The sequence below is a fragment of the Ips typographus genome, linkage group LG3 (genome assembly GCF_016097725.1).
Source record: "Ips typographus isolate SLU linkage group LG3, UJ_Ityp_2.0, whole genome shotgun sequence".
Taxonomy (NCBI): Eukaryota; Metazoa; Arthropoda; class Insecta; order Coleoptera; family Curculionidae; genus Ips; species Ips typographus.
In genome coordinates this window covers 5,791,416-5,808,678 of record NC_138424.1, presented here as the reverse complement: position 1 = coordinate 5,808,678, position 17,263 = coordinate 5,791,416, and the positions used below count along the sequence as shown (strand labels likewise).

At 35.0% G+C, this 17,263-nt stretch overlaps 1 protein-coding gene across 1 annotated transcript; it reads right to left on the bottom strand.

The window, feature by feature from the left end:
- Positions 1-31: 31 nt before the first annotated feature.
- Positions 32-17,040, bottom strand: LOC145726994 (polyamine-transporting ATPase 13A3-like). Its single transcript, XM_081976360.1, has 16 exons — positions 16,156-17,040; positions 12,008-12,371; positions 9,979-10,202; positions 9,732-9,916; positions 9,528-9,674; positions 9,267-9,471; positions 6,313-6,550; positions 6,084-6,260; positions 5,899-6,026; positions 5,641-5,841; positions 5,064-5,394; positions 4,764-4,999; positions 4,566-4,707; positions 3,197-3,574; positions 3,023-3,100; positions 32-2,658 (listed from the first exon to the last, which is right to left on the bottom strand). Exons 2-16 carry the CDS (start codon positions 12,096-12,098, stop codon positions 1,202-1,204), a joined length of 4,218 nt encoding a protein of 1,405 aa, XP_081832486.1. The 5' UTR covers positions 12,099-12,371; positions 16,156-17,040; the 3' UTR covers positions 32-1,201.
- Positions 17,041-17,263: the final 223 nt, after the last annotated feature.

Sequence of the window (17,263 nt, the reverse complement as noted above, 5' to 3'; positions counted from 1 at the left end):
TTTTCTTGCATGTAAATGAAATGCACCTCACTTCAGTAAAGTGTATAATTAATTTATAAAGAGAAAAAAATAATATATTATAAATCTAAGCATAAATTAAGTATAATATTGGCCTAGCTCTAACATTTAACTATTATAATACTTGATTAAGTCAATATAATCACGTTAGTAAAATACAATTTAAGCGCAACACCCGTTTTTTACACTAATCCCCCTAACAAACTACCTCTGCAACTATTAAAAATATAAAATTACATAAACTTTCAACAATAAAGGGCCTGTAAATTTTATAATCACAATATTATACATTAGTAATACTATAAAGAAGCAATTTTTTACTCACTAATCAAGCCTAAACAACGCTACGGCCCCAAAGGGCTATCTAATATATTTTCTAATAAGTTTTATGGTTACAATTTTTTTAATTTTATGGAAAGTGGTGAATACAGAGTCCTGGCCCTTGTTGCGTTAAGTTGACCCAAAAATTGAGAAGTTGGGCTCTTGATATTGTGCTAATTATGGTACTCTGGTTGGAGGCAAGTAATTAAATTAAACCAGATTATTATCGACAATGACTAATTTTAAAACTTGCTAAGAGGCAGTGTTATTTTTAAGTACGTTTTCGTGGAACGTCGAAGAACTCCGTATATCACCTATTATAAACTATAAAAAGTAGAAGAAAAATGTTACTAGAAAAAGGTTTTTTTTAGACTTAATATAATCGCCTTTCAAAATAGGCGACAAAGTTTAGAGATTTTCAGTTCAATCTGTGTAAATTTAGGTAACTGAACTTGGTAACTCTACCCATAAGGTATTCCAAATTACATGAAATGTGCGTTTCATTTCATTTAGTTACTTATTTGCAAAACATGATTTTATACAGTAATGTTCAACTCGCTCGTATTCACTCACTGTTGGAACAATTATGTATTACCCTCTCTGGTTAACAAATAGCATGCAAGGTACAAATAATTATTGAACCCCGTTACATGGTCCTAAAACATCTCTAAACTTTGTGGTCAATATTACTTAAATTAGAACCCGCTCGTGAACCAAATCAGTGGCAAATTTTCATATGGCAACACCCAAAGCAGCGGAAACCTTCACAGAACTTTCTGAGAACTTCTATGAACGTTCCCGATACTTTCCAACTCAAAATCTAATTAAAAAAACAAACAACCCTAAACAAACCCCTATTGTATCACCTATTTATATCAAAATTATTCAATTCTAATCTTAAATTCTCCTCGTTTCGACTTTCGGGAGGACTCTTGCTGATACCGAACGCGTTAAAGTGCGAGTAATTGTTTGGTGGGGAATTTCCTGACAAATCCGCTTCCACCTCCTCATTCACTGATATGTTGATGGCATTTTTCGTTGGAGTCATCGAGACTACTTCATCGAACGGTATTTCCGGAATATCTAGTTGGGAACTGGCCATATCGTAACTGCTCATATTGTTGCTGACCGATTTAAACGTTTCACTTTTGCTAGGACTAGAAAAATTGTGGTCTGAACGCAGACTGGAGTAGTCTAAATATTCGGCGGCAGCCTTATGGTCCGGAGTGGTGTATTCGTGATTGGGAGTGGTGAAAGCGGAGTTGCCATTAGACACGTCATTTCCATTGTCGAATAGTTTGTTGAGTATGTGGTTCTTGTCAAATTTGTTCTCTTTTTCCACCACAATTTCAGCGTGACATTCTGGTGCTGGAGTTAACGGACTGGCTGCACTTCTAAAATCTGATGTTAACACCGGCCATCTGGTGTCTCTATTCAGTTGACGTTCCACAGCCAGATACTTCTTCTTTGACTTGTCCACGTTGTGGAACTTAAATCTGAGATGCTTGAAAAGCAGCTTTTCAATAAAGAAGTGTTCCACCAGCATGCTGACAACAAAATTAACTGCAGCGTAACCGAGCATGTATAAACGGAAATCCATACTTTCCGGTACTTGCAGTTCAAACTTATCTCTAATAAAGTCTGACGGCCATAAAGCTAAGTACACAGAAATGGCTGTAACCGCTATAGAGGAGATGATAAAGCCATAATTCGAGAACATAGACTTTCTATAAGGATACCCCTTGGAGAACACTATAGCCAAAATAATGTACTGGAAACTGGACACGGTGTAGATGGCATAATTCTCATAACAAGCAATTGTCTCCCCGTCACTTGAATTAAACGGCACATACCACGGTTCCGACTTCAAGTGTTCGAAAGCGGCCACTTGAAACACGGTGACTAGGATCATGTGCACGACCAACGATAACACCGGCGACAAACTGATCAAACTGCTTAACGGCGTCTGTTTGTGCAACTTACCCGGGTAAGCCTCGGTTTTGCCGAAAAAGAACGCGAATATCGAGATAATGAACAAGTCAATGTACAAGTACTCCATATCGGTCAAATTGGTTTGAAGGGAGTAGAGAATCAACACGGACACGAACTGACACAACGAGTACCCAGCCATGTATTTAAAAATACCAAAACTGGTTACCAGAGCGGCGCGTCCTTCTCTGATCACGTCCAGAACGCAGGTTATGTTGGGATTTTTCGAAGTGAATGGAGAAGCCACGCTGGATTCGGCTTCCGATAGAGAAATGCCAGTGTGGGCTGCTTTGAGAGCGCCACAATCGTTTGCACCATCACCACACATAGCTGAAAGAATATTATAACTTTCAGATGTATGTATCGTATAATTTGCCTTGAAACACCACGTCACAGTTACATATTTATTAAAGTTTGTTAATTTTTGTATTTTATTATGTGTGTGTGACTTTATGGTTTGATCTGAAGATGCCTTAGGAGAAAACGCGCGACACCACAAACTTTAATAAATCTGAAACACATTGACCACCACCAGCACTACGAAAAACTTTTACTTTTAAGTTGATTAACACATGGCTCAGAAATGTACTCCAGAGTTTAATAACACTAAATATTATAGGGTCGATTTACTTCAGATCACTTAATCTGGTTCAACTGCCATAAATACTTTGAGCAAAAATAATGCGGTACTTACCGACATAATAACCAAGAGCCTGCAGTTCCTGGACAAGCTGTTGCTTCTGTTCTGGAGACATTCGCGCAAATATTGTTCCTGAAATGCAAAACAATCAAGCTTTAATTCCACAACAAACTACAACAGTTTTCCTAACTACACCCAAATTGGTTTAAATTGCATATTAAATCCTACCTCTAGTGCAAATCTTCGGCAACAAATCCGGATAATACTCCTTCAGTACACCCCAAGTACGACCATTCATGGCAAATCGATAATTGTTCAACAGCCCGGACGGTCTGGTCAAGCCGTTTCCTGTTGGATCACGTTCTCGGACCGTGCTAATCGAGGTTGTGTGCAACTGGCTTTCCAGCGTTTCGAGGCTGACTGCGCTGATGGAATTAGACACCACCGAAGTGTCTTTAATGGCTTTCGTGCGGTCTTTGGTCGTAGTCAACGTGTAATATAAGTTAGGAGGATTGCTGTTGTCAGTGTTGACTGTAATGATGCTTTGCGAAGGAAGTACGATGTCGCAGTCTTTTGCCACCGAAATTGCCGTGAGAATGTTGTCTCCTTTAAGCAGAAATAATATAATTATAATGTGTATAATATAATACATGGCGGGAGGTGAATTGGATATGATGGAGAAAACTGTTAATAGTGACTTGGACAGTTTATTGAACTGGCTCTGTAAAAACGGGCTCAGTGTAAATGCGTCAAAGTCAAAATTTTGTTTGTTTGGGAAGAAACACAGTTTAAAATCTGTACATTTTCAAAGTCTGAATATAGTTATTAACAACCAAAAAATAATCCATGAAAATGAAATAAAATATTTGGGTGTCATTTTTGATCAGAGTTTAACATTCTACGCACATGCTGATTATATAACAAGAAGTCAGTTATCAACAAGTACTAAATTGCTATTATACAGCAGCATTGCCCTTCCACATCTCGAGTTTTGTTCCACCCTCTTATACAGTCTACCTGCTTTCAAGATCGATCAAATTCAGATTGTCCAAAATCACTATTTACACCCCTGTCGCACCATGCTTAATGTTTTGAATATGTTGTGTATTAAACGGATGATCCTGTTTGCCACTTATGTGTTTGTTTTTAAAATAAAGCACGAACTTTTACCGCCTTATATTTGCAGATAAAGTTTTTTAGGGATGTCCATAGTTACAACACGAGAAACGGTTTCGATTTTATTTTGAGTGAGAGATGTAAAACTAGTCAGATGCACAATTCTGTGTTGTATAAAGGTTTGTATGATTTTAACATGCTGCCTAACTATGTGAAAAACTGCAACACTCTTACCGATTTTAGGAAATCTTTAAGAAAACATATTCTTTTAATGTAATGTTAATTTCTAATTTTAAAATTTTCTGTTTTGTTTGTAGATTTAAGTTCATATTGTTTTTATTTGAGTGTCATTAATTCCTGTTTTTTATTCGCTTGACCATGTAAATGTTTATATTTATAGCTTTTTTTTATGCTAAATAAACGCCATTATTATTGTACACCATCAGACAAACAGTAAAAACACAAATCTATGACAATTTACCTGTGACCATTATAACTCTAATGTTGGCATCATTCAGAGCTTGAATACACGGAAAAGTTTCTGGTTTCAGCCTGTTCTCCAACACTATAAGCCCCAAAAAGTCCAAATCCTTCTCAATCACTTCCCTTTGAACTTTTTGAACCTATAAACAACTGTCTGTTAACCTACTAATTTAACTAATTGGAAAATTGGTCAAACCTTAGTATAGCTTAGGCGTAACTCTTTGTGAGCCATCGCAATCACTCTGTAACCCTCCTGAGTGTAGCTTTCTAAGATATCGTGGAAATCCGCTGGAATAGTCTCCTTCTTAACGAAATTGAGGATCATTTCCGGCGATCCTTTGCAGTAGTACTCAAAGTTACTACCGTTCAGCAACCGGACAATAACTCCCATACGTTGTGAACTGCTCGAGAACGGAAACTCCCTCAGAATACCTGTTTTAGTTGCAAAACTCAAACTTATATCACAGTTAAACAGTAAGACAAAGTAAAAACTAACCAATTTGGGGTTCTTCACTTAGATTTTGGTTCAAAGAGGCGCGGTTTTTAGGCGGTTTCAATACCGTGGGAAATAACATATTGAATCGGTTGTTATCGGCCACATCGTTCATTTCTTCCATCACCCATTTAGTGGATTCGAACATTTTTAGATCCAAGGGATCGCCCACTATTTGATTGTCGATGATTGTAAGCGAATGACAGCACACTAGACCATAGAGAAACGTGTCATAGGGCATATTCTCCACGGTTTCGATTGGTGACTTGAAAGATTTAGTTGCGGCCGGCACAACACACAGTAAATCCAAACCGTCTTCTGTTAACGTCCCCGTCTAGAAAAACACAAAAATTTGGTAGTTAAGTCTGTTGAACTCCTTAAGAGAAATGTTAACTCATCAAAGTGGTTATAAAGCTTGATTACCAAGAAACAAAAGTTTTATTTTAGGATTGCAACTGAATCACAAACAAGATAGTTGTTGTGCTACATTATGACATTTTAGATATATCTACGTCACTACCATTTTGTTTGGATTGTTTTCTACATAATTTTAGTCATACTAATAACAACACTTACTTACCTTGTCAAAACAGACACAGTTGATACTTCCCGATACATTAATAGTTCTGGGAGAAATGCAAAAGATCTTTTTGTCTTTTAAACGTATTTGAGCGTTCAGACGGCCAACAGTCATGGCGGCTGGCAGAGCCGGCGGTACTACAATCGTAATCAAATCTAAAGCTTGCAAGACAATCTCTCTAGCCGGAACGTGATTCAATATCTGCACAATAATTATACACTTAAATACAAGATCGTGCAATCAGATTAATGCAATTACCTTGGTTACCAGGGTATACAAAAACCCGATGGCTGCAATGACTGACAGGAAAGCCACAAATTTGTAACTGTCTTTTTCGAAGCGGAAATCAACTGGAGGTGGGTACAAAATGCTGCGCACAAGACTACCTGTAATAAGCCGTCCACCAATATTAAACTGAAAATAACCAGAAAAACAGAACTAACCCTTAGAGGTGGAAAAACCAGTTCTGATAACCACAGCCAAAACTTTTTCATTACCAAAATAGCGAGTTTGGATCACCTGAGTGCCGCAAAACAGCGTGTGCCTCGCGTGCTCCTTAGGATCGTAGATGATGTTGGGAAAGTTCGGTAGAGCAGTCTTGGTTACAGGCACACTCTCACCTAATATCCTCATTTAAGATTGTTCCAATTGAAACCCAAAGAAAGCACTCACCAGTCAACATAGCTTCGTTCAAAATGCAATTTCCGGTAAGCAGAATGGCATCGCAGTGCATAACGCACCCGTGCGACGGTACTTCCATTATGTCACCAGGTACCAGCAAGTCGGTTGAAATTATTTCGGTGGTGTAGCCGTGATCGTTCAGTTCATCGTAATCTGACCCTTTAGGAGAACGACGCAAAACGGTGCATACGTCACTAGAGTGAACTGTTGACTTCAAGTTTCTCTGATTCTGGTGAATTAAAGTATTAATCAATCGCAAATAGTGCAAAATGCATGGTGAGGATTGTAAGTTTCCAAAAAACTATACATTTGAAAAACCGCTAACTGAAAGGATTTTAATAAAACTGCAACCAAAGAATAACTATTTAACAAGAAAAGATAGTTGAAAAGAGAAAGCGAATTAGAGAGACTCTTCCTATCAAAGTTAAAGAGACAATCGACTGATATCGGCTTTGATCATTGAATATCAGGAGTTTCATTGGTCGGTCATTCAGGTTGTTGAAAAACGTTGCCATATCTCAAACAACATCAAATATTTGTTTTAAAACGTCAGTTTAAAGTTAATAATAGTTAATAAGGATTGATGTCTTCCAATCATTAAAAGGCGAACTTAAAACACTTTGACTCAAGAGAAGTAAACAATGATTATAAGAAATTAGTTTATATTTGACTGAAGAAATTGGATGCAATTTTTATTTCAAAATGAAATAAAATAATCAAAGGCAAACCGAGGTCAGCCAAAAACATCATCCCAACGTCAAAGGAATTATGCCGTTTGTCCCTAAATAGCTGTTCTTCGCTTCTTCGCGTTCTTCGGGTGGTCCAGTTTTAAATGTCAATAATTCACCAAGCCAATTAAAAAATAAGTTGACATGCATTATGTAATTTTCCTGAAAAATGATTTTTTGTCATAACTGTCAGAACGTTGGAGCAATTTTGATCAAATTTGGAACAAGCAGCTTATGAAATTAATACTCATTATGAATGACGTTTGCCAAAATTCTCCAGTAGCAGCGTAGATACAGGAAGATGGTTTTCATGTTTTTGCCTTATTTTCTACGTCTCTAGATATTTTAAAGAACATCATAGTTATTTCATCATTATTTAAAAAACATCATTTTAATTTCATTGTTCATGATGAAAAAGAAATAATCTCTTATAAAATTCTGATTTGAAACTTTGATTACGAGATAATTCAGTTATTACGTTCAAAGATCCAAAACTAAACCAACCCAACTTAAAAATTGTCTTGGAAACGGAAAATTTACTTAAGAAGCTTAAAAATGTCATTGTAGCCAGTTTTCATAGTTTCCAGACAAACTGAACGACTTCAGTTTTAAAAATTTACTTAGAAAAGATAAAAATTGATTTCAGAAGCTTAAAAATTGTGGTTGTAACCAATTTTCCTGCAAATTGAGAGACAATATTGAAAATTGACTTGTAGACATAAAAAACTACTTTTTCTAGAATTACTACTACAAATTTTCTAGACAAACAAATTCATACATTTAAACCTTAAAAATTGACTTGAACACCAAAAAATTACTCTGAACTAATGAAAAGTGACATCAGAAGCTTAAAATTTGCATTTGAAGTAAGTTTTCATAATTTGAAGACACATTTTAATATTTTAGTCTAGAAAATAGTCTTAGACACAGGACATTGACATTAGATTCATGAAAATTGTCTTAAAAACTAACTTTTCGTGCTTTTTACTTTGCTCAGCAGAATTCTGGACTATTTTTAGCGCTTCAAAACTGCTTTTAGCTTGGAAAATTGAGTTTCAAGACTATCTTCACCAAGTTATTTACATAGCAAACTTAATAAACAAATTTTACATTCTTCATAGACTTAAAATGGCATTCCAAGCTTTGTCACTATTAAATCGAGTTCTAGAAATTGAAATTCTAATTTTAAATTCTCTTCTACCTCAGTGCTAAAAATTCGAGTATTTCTTAAAAATAGACTAGACTGTTTTTAGTGCTTTAAGGCGGTTTTCAGTGCCTCAAATTGAGCATCAAGACTATCTTTACAAAGTTTTTGACTTATCAGGCCTAAAAGCCAGTTTGTACACTGTCCATAGTCTTGAGAATGTTTGTTTAAGACTATTGCCAAAAGTCAAGTTTCTTCAGTAATAAAAGTAAAAAAATTTGGTACCAAATGCTACGATATTTGAGAACTAATTTTTAGAAATGAAATAGTCCGAAAATTTTATTTACTTGTAGACTTGTTCCAGTCCAGAAAATCGAGTTGTACACCAATTAAAGTCCTGAAAATAGACTTTTGGACTCTCTTTAGTCCTAGTAAAGTCAGTTCAACTTTTAGATTATTTTTAGTAGTAAAAAATGAGTTTCATGCACAATACAATCTTTGTCTTGATTTCCGGAGATAACTAACTGTTTTTAGTTCTTGAAATCCAGTTTCAGACAGGATGGCAGTCTGAGAAAACGAATTATAAGACTATTCCTTGTAGTAAATAGCAAGTTTTTAGACTATTCAGTACAAATTTGGACTCTCACAAGTCTTGAATGTTTAGTTTTACCATTTGAAATTTGGAGGACTGTCTCTTCCTTAGGGAACGTTTTTCAGAAAAGTGACATAATGCAGGTCAACTTATTTTTTGATTGGCTATAGAATGGTGAATTATTAACACTTAAAACTGGACCACCCTGTATAATAACTGTTTTATGATTATACATGTCATTCTTATTGTTAACCACTTTGAATGAATAATCCTCAGATTAATCTGATTACGACAATCAAAATTTCTACTTTCTATCTGGTATTATGATATGATTGACAGTTTTTTTTTTTTCAAGTAGACTGTGTCTGGAGGAACAAACATTATCAATCAAAAAGTTTCAATAACAGCTTAATCTGACTATTCAAATGAGCAAACCACTTTAATTAGTGTTTAGGAAATTAAAAAAGCCATTTATTCTTACCTTTCTGGTTTGTCTGACCGACATGGTAATCCCAAAGACAGACATTAGCATAATAGCGGCAGCGTAGTAGTAATACTCATCGCTGAACCACAAAATGAAGCTAAACAACTGGAAGATGTAGAAAGGGTTCAGAACCTCAAGGAATAGTAGCGTGACAATAGACGATTCTTTCACTAAAATCAGATTAGCCCCATATACTAGCCTCCTGCAATAATAACCTCGTTTTAAATTCCTGCAAGCTTTGGGCTGTAAAGAACAAACCTCATAAAGTTCTCGCCCGCTGTTAGAGCTTTGTACTGATGGAAAACCTCACAGGGCACTCCATTATCCAAGCCGGCCAACTTGACAAACTGTTGCTTGGTGGTGTCGTATAAGTACGTAATTTTTTTCACGCTAAACATCATTAACCTACAAAATTTTCGCATGTAAAAACAACGTTTCTGGACAGTTGGGCATGCAACCTACTTGTCAACTTCGCGAAACTCTCCCTGTTCGTAATGCACGGACAAAGCTTGGGGTACTGGAATATCCTGAACATTGTTCTGATGATGGAGAACGTCGTCTTCGTGTTTCATTTCGGCGACGGATTCAGGCGTCAGCACTTTTAGCGGTTTTACGTGGTAGATTTTGTGTTTTCCATTGTAGAGTTCCTGCAACGAAAAATTAGGGATTGGCAACCGCCATTTGACAAACACTTGTAAAAAACCCATACCACAATTAAAATTTTTTCCGCCTCGTTTATTCTGCAGTTCACACAGGTGGAATACAAATATAGGTGAGGTTCCCAGTGGTAGATGAGTCGAAGCAAACCGCAGGTCAGTATGAAACCTACGTAAGTCAAGGCGGTTTTGACCTGACTGGGTTTGTAGTAATATATCTCCATTTGGTCATCTTGACCTTTGTTGATAAGCATTTTAAAGTCATTGGGCTGGTTTCCTGCAAAGAGAGACATTTCAATTTGAAATTTACCTTCAGGGATAATCACACCAGTTATCATGATTCATAACTTCCAATAAAAGTAATAGTGTAAACAAAACTAAAACGGGATAAAGTGCAACACTAATAAAGTCCGCAATCAGAATGTGTTGAAGGATTATGATAACTAAGGAGATAACTAACTGTCTAGAGGTTGAATACACTTGTTCTCCAAGATAAGACACCTATAAACTCAGATTTCAGATCATTTATCTGATTAAAGTCCTTCTTTTGAAAAGCTTTGACCTTATTAGTGTTTGATACTGATTTTTTTTTCAGATATTAAAAAACGTTACTTTTTCTGAACAACTTTAAAACTAGTTAAAGAGAGTTGTATGTAGTAATTAATATAAAATGCAAGAGTAGTTGCTTAAGATGGTAATTAAATGTTGATTAGTGATATTGGCTGAATTGAGGATACTCTAAAGGCGAGTTAAGTGAGATACTACATAAATCAGTTATCAATTATGACTTAACTGGAGCCTAATATAAGTCTAAGGTAGCAGCATTTAATAGGAAGTCAAGGTAATAGCATTTGGCCCAGTTTCAAAAATTGTTCCTATTAATATGTGAGAAAGCTTCTAGAGAAATCAATACTTGTTTATTTATATGGCAAAATATTTCAGATCGGGATATCAAATAATAACTGTAATTTGAAAAAATATTTGAAATTTAGAGACATAATAAGAGAAAATTTCTTATTTTTCTTGAAGTAAGGAAAACCACCAAAAAGTTTGAGCAAAGTTGAAACATTCACTGTGGTTCACAGCTCAAACTTAATTATTATAAGACTTAAAGACACTATCCATCACAATAATGGTGCAGTGTCATCACAATAATGTGTGCAAGTAATAACTTTCATAAACAATAAACAATACATTATTAATTTTAATAATTTAATTAATAAAATTAATAACTTTTGATCGACTTTTTATTATTAGACAGAAAACGTGAATTTTTAGGATGATGTCACAGGATTAATGGTACGTCTACAGTAGACAGTTTTTACGCAAATACTGCACAAGTGGACTTACTATAGATCATAAAGTCTTTTGACGTTAATAAACGTCATTATTATACCAACCACAGCTTATGGAGAATTTAATGGTTGAAATGTGTACTAAAACATTGTTGACTACTGCAAATTGCTAATTTATGATTAATCATCATTTTCAAGTGGACTAAAATGACAAAAATTTAAACAAATCTGTAGGTGAGAAGTTTGTTGACCTTCATACACTATTAATGGTAAACTACTCCTCATCTAATGATCCAAGGACAGCCCAATGCAAAACAAGTGGAAAAAACCAGGGAAACCCCCACTAATTACAATACAATTGACAATAGACTAGAGGTTTTCCTAACCTGACCATAACAAATCAACTACAGCATAACTAAATGGTTTCTGGTTGCCCATTCCAAGAAATACATTAATAACTGCTTAAGCTAGCATTATCAATCATAATAAAAGTGGAGTTAAATTATTTAGAATTAGACAATATACACATGTGGGTTATTGTATTTGTAATATAAATAAGGGTTTGGAGAGTTATGTACGTTATTGGTATGTTACTGCCAAATAGCGCAAGTCCAATGTGGATCAAAGGTTAAATAATATCATGTTAGGTTTTCAATGTTTGATTAAATAATGCTGTTTCTGGCTGCAAATATGTTTAAGCTTTTGCTAAGAATAACAAAGTAAGTAACACAAAAAAAGTAAACCAAACAGTATAGGTATTTCTCCTGAAATTAGTCTTGTTACAAACCTCCTAACAGGCCCTCGATTTGCTCCAAAGTCCTCAGATTATTGCTTTTCTTCTTCTTGAAGAACATGGAAAATATGTTATCGCTCCCCATTTTACCGTTTAAACAAAAATAACACTTAAATACCGGATTCACTTAGATTAAACACCCGCACGCTTTTTGCGTTCTTGTATCAGTTGAGTCTCCCAAAGTGCAGCTTAGCACAGTCTATGCTGTAAAGTCCACAAACGCTTTTTTTCCTTAAGACACTATTCGATATCTTCCGGCAAAAACTTCTCCACTTTTCGGCGTACTCTCGACCACATATTCTAGGATCTCACACAAATGACACTGAGATAAGTGGATTTATTCCTTAGTATGGAGGATCTGAAATTCAAAAAAAAAAAAAACATTTTGGTAAATACATGATAAACGGGTAAATGTTATTAGCACATTTAGCTTGCTTGGACTGAATCTTATCTCAGTTTGCCTTCAATTGGAATTTTACAACAATTTATTTTACATTACTCTCTCAGTTGTGCTGGTAGAATCACAAAATTTTAATCAAATCTCAAGTACAATTTTCAACAATTTGTCAAGATATTCTAGCTCACACAAATCTTTATTAGACAAGACAAATTTTCTAGAAATAAACAGGTGAGTAAACAGGTTTATGAGCTAATAAGTAATTTCCAGTTAAATCACTTAAGTTGTAAAAGAAATAATTAAATCTCATGGTTTATGATTGAACTTATCAACAACACTTTTCATTAAAACCCTTGCATAGGAAACTCAGGTATGTAGGTATTTCGGTTTTAACTGTTATCATTCTAGACAAAAATTATCTAAATTATGGCTTGGATTTTTTGCTGACTTGCTTGACATTACCTGGGAATTAATGAAGCACGTTATAATTAACTGGATAAGAGTTCAGTTTACCTGAGTAATAAGAGTTGATATTGAACAGGCAAATTACTAAGAAAAGTATATAAAAAGGGCAATCATACAAAAATTAAAGATATCACCATACTTGACTTTCAACTTTTTCTATCCTACTTAAAAACAATGCAAATTATAGATAGACTTAATTAATAAACTTGAGTGGAACTATTTGACTGTAAAATATACTATTTTTGAAATCCTCATTAAATTTCCTATCCAGTAACATGAAAAAAAACACTACAAAATTTGGTACAGTCAGGGTGAAAAGTGGTGTTAAAGTTTGAACTGCCAGAACCATCATTTGAAAGGACAGTCAGACAAAATAGCTTGTAAAACCTACTTAGAGTGAAAAAATTACTGTTTTAAGGACATTTTTGAAATCTTTATTAAACCTCCTATCCAATAACATCAAAAACAATACAAAATTTGGTACAGTCAGGTAGAAAAGTTGTGTTGAAGTTTGAACTGACAGAAACACAGTTTGAAAGGACAGTCAGGGACAAAATTACCTGTAAAACACACTTGTAGTGAGAAAATGACTGTTTTAACCTTCGTAACACTGAGTGACTGAGACCCCCTTCAACTACTAACTGGGGTAATTTTGTACCCCATGTTATTTTTGTTTCTATCTTCGGAAAAAAAAGTGCAGACATGTTTTTTTACACAACTAATTTATTAAGATACATTTTTATTAACAAGAAAAACGTATGTATTTTAAACTACTGCAAAAAAACGTCAGTTTAAATTCAAAAGTCATGAGTTTAAAATATAACCTGTGGATTACTTTTCACACTGTGTACAAATGACTTTTTTCTTACTATGTTCCACACATACAAACTTTGCACACACCTCGCATTTATTTCGGGTCTTTCTGTCATTTTTTCTTGGCCAAATGTAACACCGACCAGACCATCTCTGCGCGATTGGATTTATTTGGCGGTCACATTCAGGAACCACAGTCAGCATGTGATCACGGATTGGTTGTTGTAATCTATCCTTATTTTTATATCTTCTAATTGTGTGATTCTTTACAAGTTCCTTTCCCAGACATAGCAGAAATGTACGCCTGGCATCCAAATAAGAATCTTTCCAAACGGGATATTTTATTTTCCATAAAATGAAAGAGTTTAGCGCTGCGGTATCAATAATATGTCCAAAAATCACCATAGGATTAAAGATTTTGTACGTTATATTGGCTGTTTATACCAAACAGTGCCATCTTTACTAACAAAAGTAGGCATCGAACTAGAGTCTTCACTAGAATCCTCATTGTCGGTTTGATCAGCAACTTGTCCTTCAATCTCGTCGGGCTCGGAGTCAATTTTGTCCACATAGTCCTCTTCGTCGCTGAGTGACTCCTCAAATAGAGGTAAATCTTCCCCTAGATCGAGGTTTCCGTCGTGATACATTTGTATCTCCTGTTCCGTCAGTTTTGTTGTGCGGTTTGACAAGAATAAACAGGAAAAATCTCGCCGAAAGCAGTTTGCCGCTGACAAGTATAGACTGGCTCAACGCACTGACTGGGGTATTTTTGCACCCCAGGCTACAAAAACCGCTGTAAAAAAATAGTAGATTTTTTTTTCAAATATTCCTACATGGCTTTATATAGCAAAATACCTCTCTTTAGCATACCTAAAGAAACTTTAATTTCCTGTATGACAAAAAGATAATATTACAGTATTTAGAAAAAAAAATTTAATTGGGGTACAGAATTACCCCAGTCAGTATTACGAAGGTTAAGAATATTTTTCAAATCCTCATTAAATTTCCTCTCCAATAACTTGAAAAAACACTACAAATTTGGTACAGACAGATACAAAAACCAGTGTCAAAGTTTGAAATGTCAGAAACAGTGTTTGAAAGGACAGTCAGAGGCAAAAATAGCTTTTAGAGGGAGAAAATGACTGTTTTAAGGACATTTTTGAAATCTTTATTAAATTCCCTATCCAATAACCTCAAAAACACTACAAAATTTGGTACAGTCAGGTAGAAAAGTTGTGTTAAAGTTTGAACTGACAGAAACACAGTTTGAAAGGACAGTCAGAGGCAAAAATAGCTTTTAGAGGGAGAAAATTACTGTTTTAAGGACATTTTTGAAATCTTTATTAAATTCCCTATCCAATAACCTCAAAAACACTACAAATGTTGGTACAGTCAGGAAGAAAAGTTGTGTTGAAGTTTGAACTGACAGAAACACAGTTTGAAAGGACAGTCAGGGACAAAATTGCCTGTAAAACACACTTGGAGTAAGAAAATGACTGTTTTAAGAACATTTTTCAAATCCTCATTAAATTCCCTATCCAATAACTTGAAAAAACACATACAAATTTGGTACAGACAGGTAAAAAAGCAGTGTCAAAGTTTGAAATGCCAGAAACAGTGTTTGAAAGGACAGTCAGAGACAAAAATAGCTTTTAGAGGGAGAAAATGACTGTTTTAAGAACATTTTTGAAATCTTTATTAAATTCCCTATCCAAGAACCTCAAAAACCGAGTCAAAAACACTACAAAGCTTGGTACAGTCAGGAAGAAAAGTTGTGTTAAAGTGTGAACTGACAGAAACACAGTTTGAAAGGACAGTCAGGGACAAAATTGCCTGTAAAGCACACTTGGAGTAACAAATTTCAATAACTTGAAAAAACACATACAAATTTGGTACAGACAGGTAGAAAAGCCGTGTCAAAATGTGAATTGAAAGACAAAGTATTTGTAATTTACCCGTGCTAAAAAACTAGTAAGTAGTGTGAATACTTTCTAGTTTTTCTTTGCAAATAACTAGAAAACAGTGATTAAATGTTGAAAAAGGTAAATCCATAATTTTTTGAGGAAATTTTAGTTATTACCAAGGTTATTACTAACAAATAACAGCATTAGCTATCATGAAATGACTGAAGCAATTACATCAGAGTACTTTTCCAACTAATGGGATGGTTGAAAGCTGTCAGATTATGAATCTGTTTGTTTGGCGTTTCATGGAAGGTGCAGAGCAATTTGACATCACAATGGCATACTCTGACCACCAAATTATTGTTCTGTTAAATGACATCACCTTGACCTCAAATTTGCTTTACATGCTCCATGGGAGGCCAAAACAAAGAGGGCCTGATAGGTAAATAAAATCCTATAGGAATAAAACTTTTTCAGACAGGACAAAATTGTCCTACATTTCTTTTGAGGAAATAACCATAAAAGCTAAAAATGTATACAATACATATAAAAAAAATACTTACCATTATGTATAACTGCAATGAATCATTAGAAGACATCAAATACGTGTCAAATAAGCATAATATGATGCTCCAAGTAGCCTCTGTCAATCCCCAGGATCGTTCTTCGCTCTGTATGCAGCCTCAGTAGTAAAGAAGGAGCATTCAATCTGGTGCATCTTGTTTGCGGAAATTTCGCAAATCCTATCCAAGTATTTCCCACAAACAACCTTAATATATTTGTTATAATCACTAGAATACATAATAGACAAGGGCTTATGGAAAGGCATAAAAAAATCGAGCGGAATTCGAATAAAATCGTCCCAAAACCGGCAGTTTTGGGTATACGCGCAATCGCTGGGTAAGTGTCCACGAAACTTGGTTTAGTCTCTAGTAGATTAAACAGTTTTTGGCTGAAAAACAACCAAATTTGCCCCTGATGAGCAACTAGTTACGTCACGAATTCCTGAAATCACACGTCAGTCCTAACCTCACTTTCAAACACCCGAAACCCTTATAATGAAATACTGCACTGTAAAACAGTCATGGAGCTTCTAATAATTTGGTTTAATATTAAAAGTTTATAAATCTTCATTTTCATCCTCAAATCACGTGGGGATTATTCCGAAAAACAGACGTTTCAAAAGTTGCACCACAGTCTGGTAAGGCCTTGGATTTCCAGATATATTTAGGTGTTAGCCGGTTCGCGTTGGAATGCCAAATTTCCAGCATTCAATGGGGTTACGACGATTAACCACTTTTTGATTATCTACGGACAAATTCGATAACAAATCACTTCAAAACCTTTTACACAAGAAAACGTGTAACACGACACCAACCGATAACACTAGGCCCAACTCCACTTTGCTCAAGAGCTTGTCTGCGATTGTGCGAATTGCCAATTTTTCGGGGTTGCCAATCTTTTGTATAAATAGGACAAAAGCAGTTGCGACATCTACAGGGTATAAGCGAAAAATATATTTGACACAGCACATCTACGCTCATTGGTTTGAATTGTCCAATTAAGACAGAGGCAACGAATAGTTAAACCACGATGCCAAAGCGTTGTCTTTTCCTGAATTTGCAACCTTTTTTTTGTTTAGGTTAAGGATTTGACAGAAAAAGACGTTAA

What these genes read in the sequence shown, in the direction of transcription:
- LOC145726994 (XM_081976360.1), bottom strand. Translation starts at nt 12,098, where the DNA reads ATGGGGAGCGATAACATATTTTCCATGTTCTTCAAGAAGAAGAAAAGC. An exon ending in CGGAAAAAATTTTAATTGTG is followed by an intron (nt 9,917 to 9,978) that starts GTATGGGTTTTT and finishes TTTTCGTTGCAG; the next exon opens with GAACTCTACAATGGAAAACA. An exon ending in TAGAGTTATAATGGTCACAG is followed by an intron (nt 3,575 to 4,565) that starts GTAAATTGTCAT and finishes TTCTGCTTAAAG; the next exon opens with GAGACAACATTCTCACGGCA.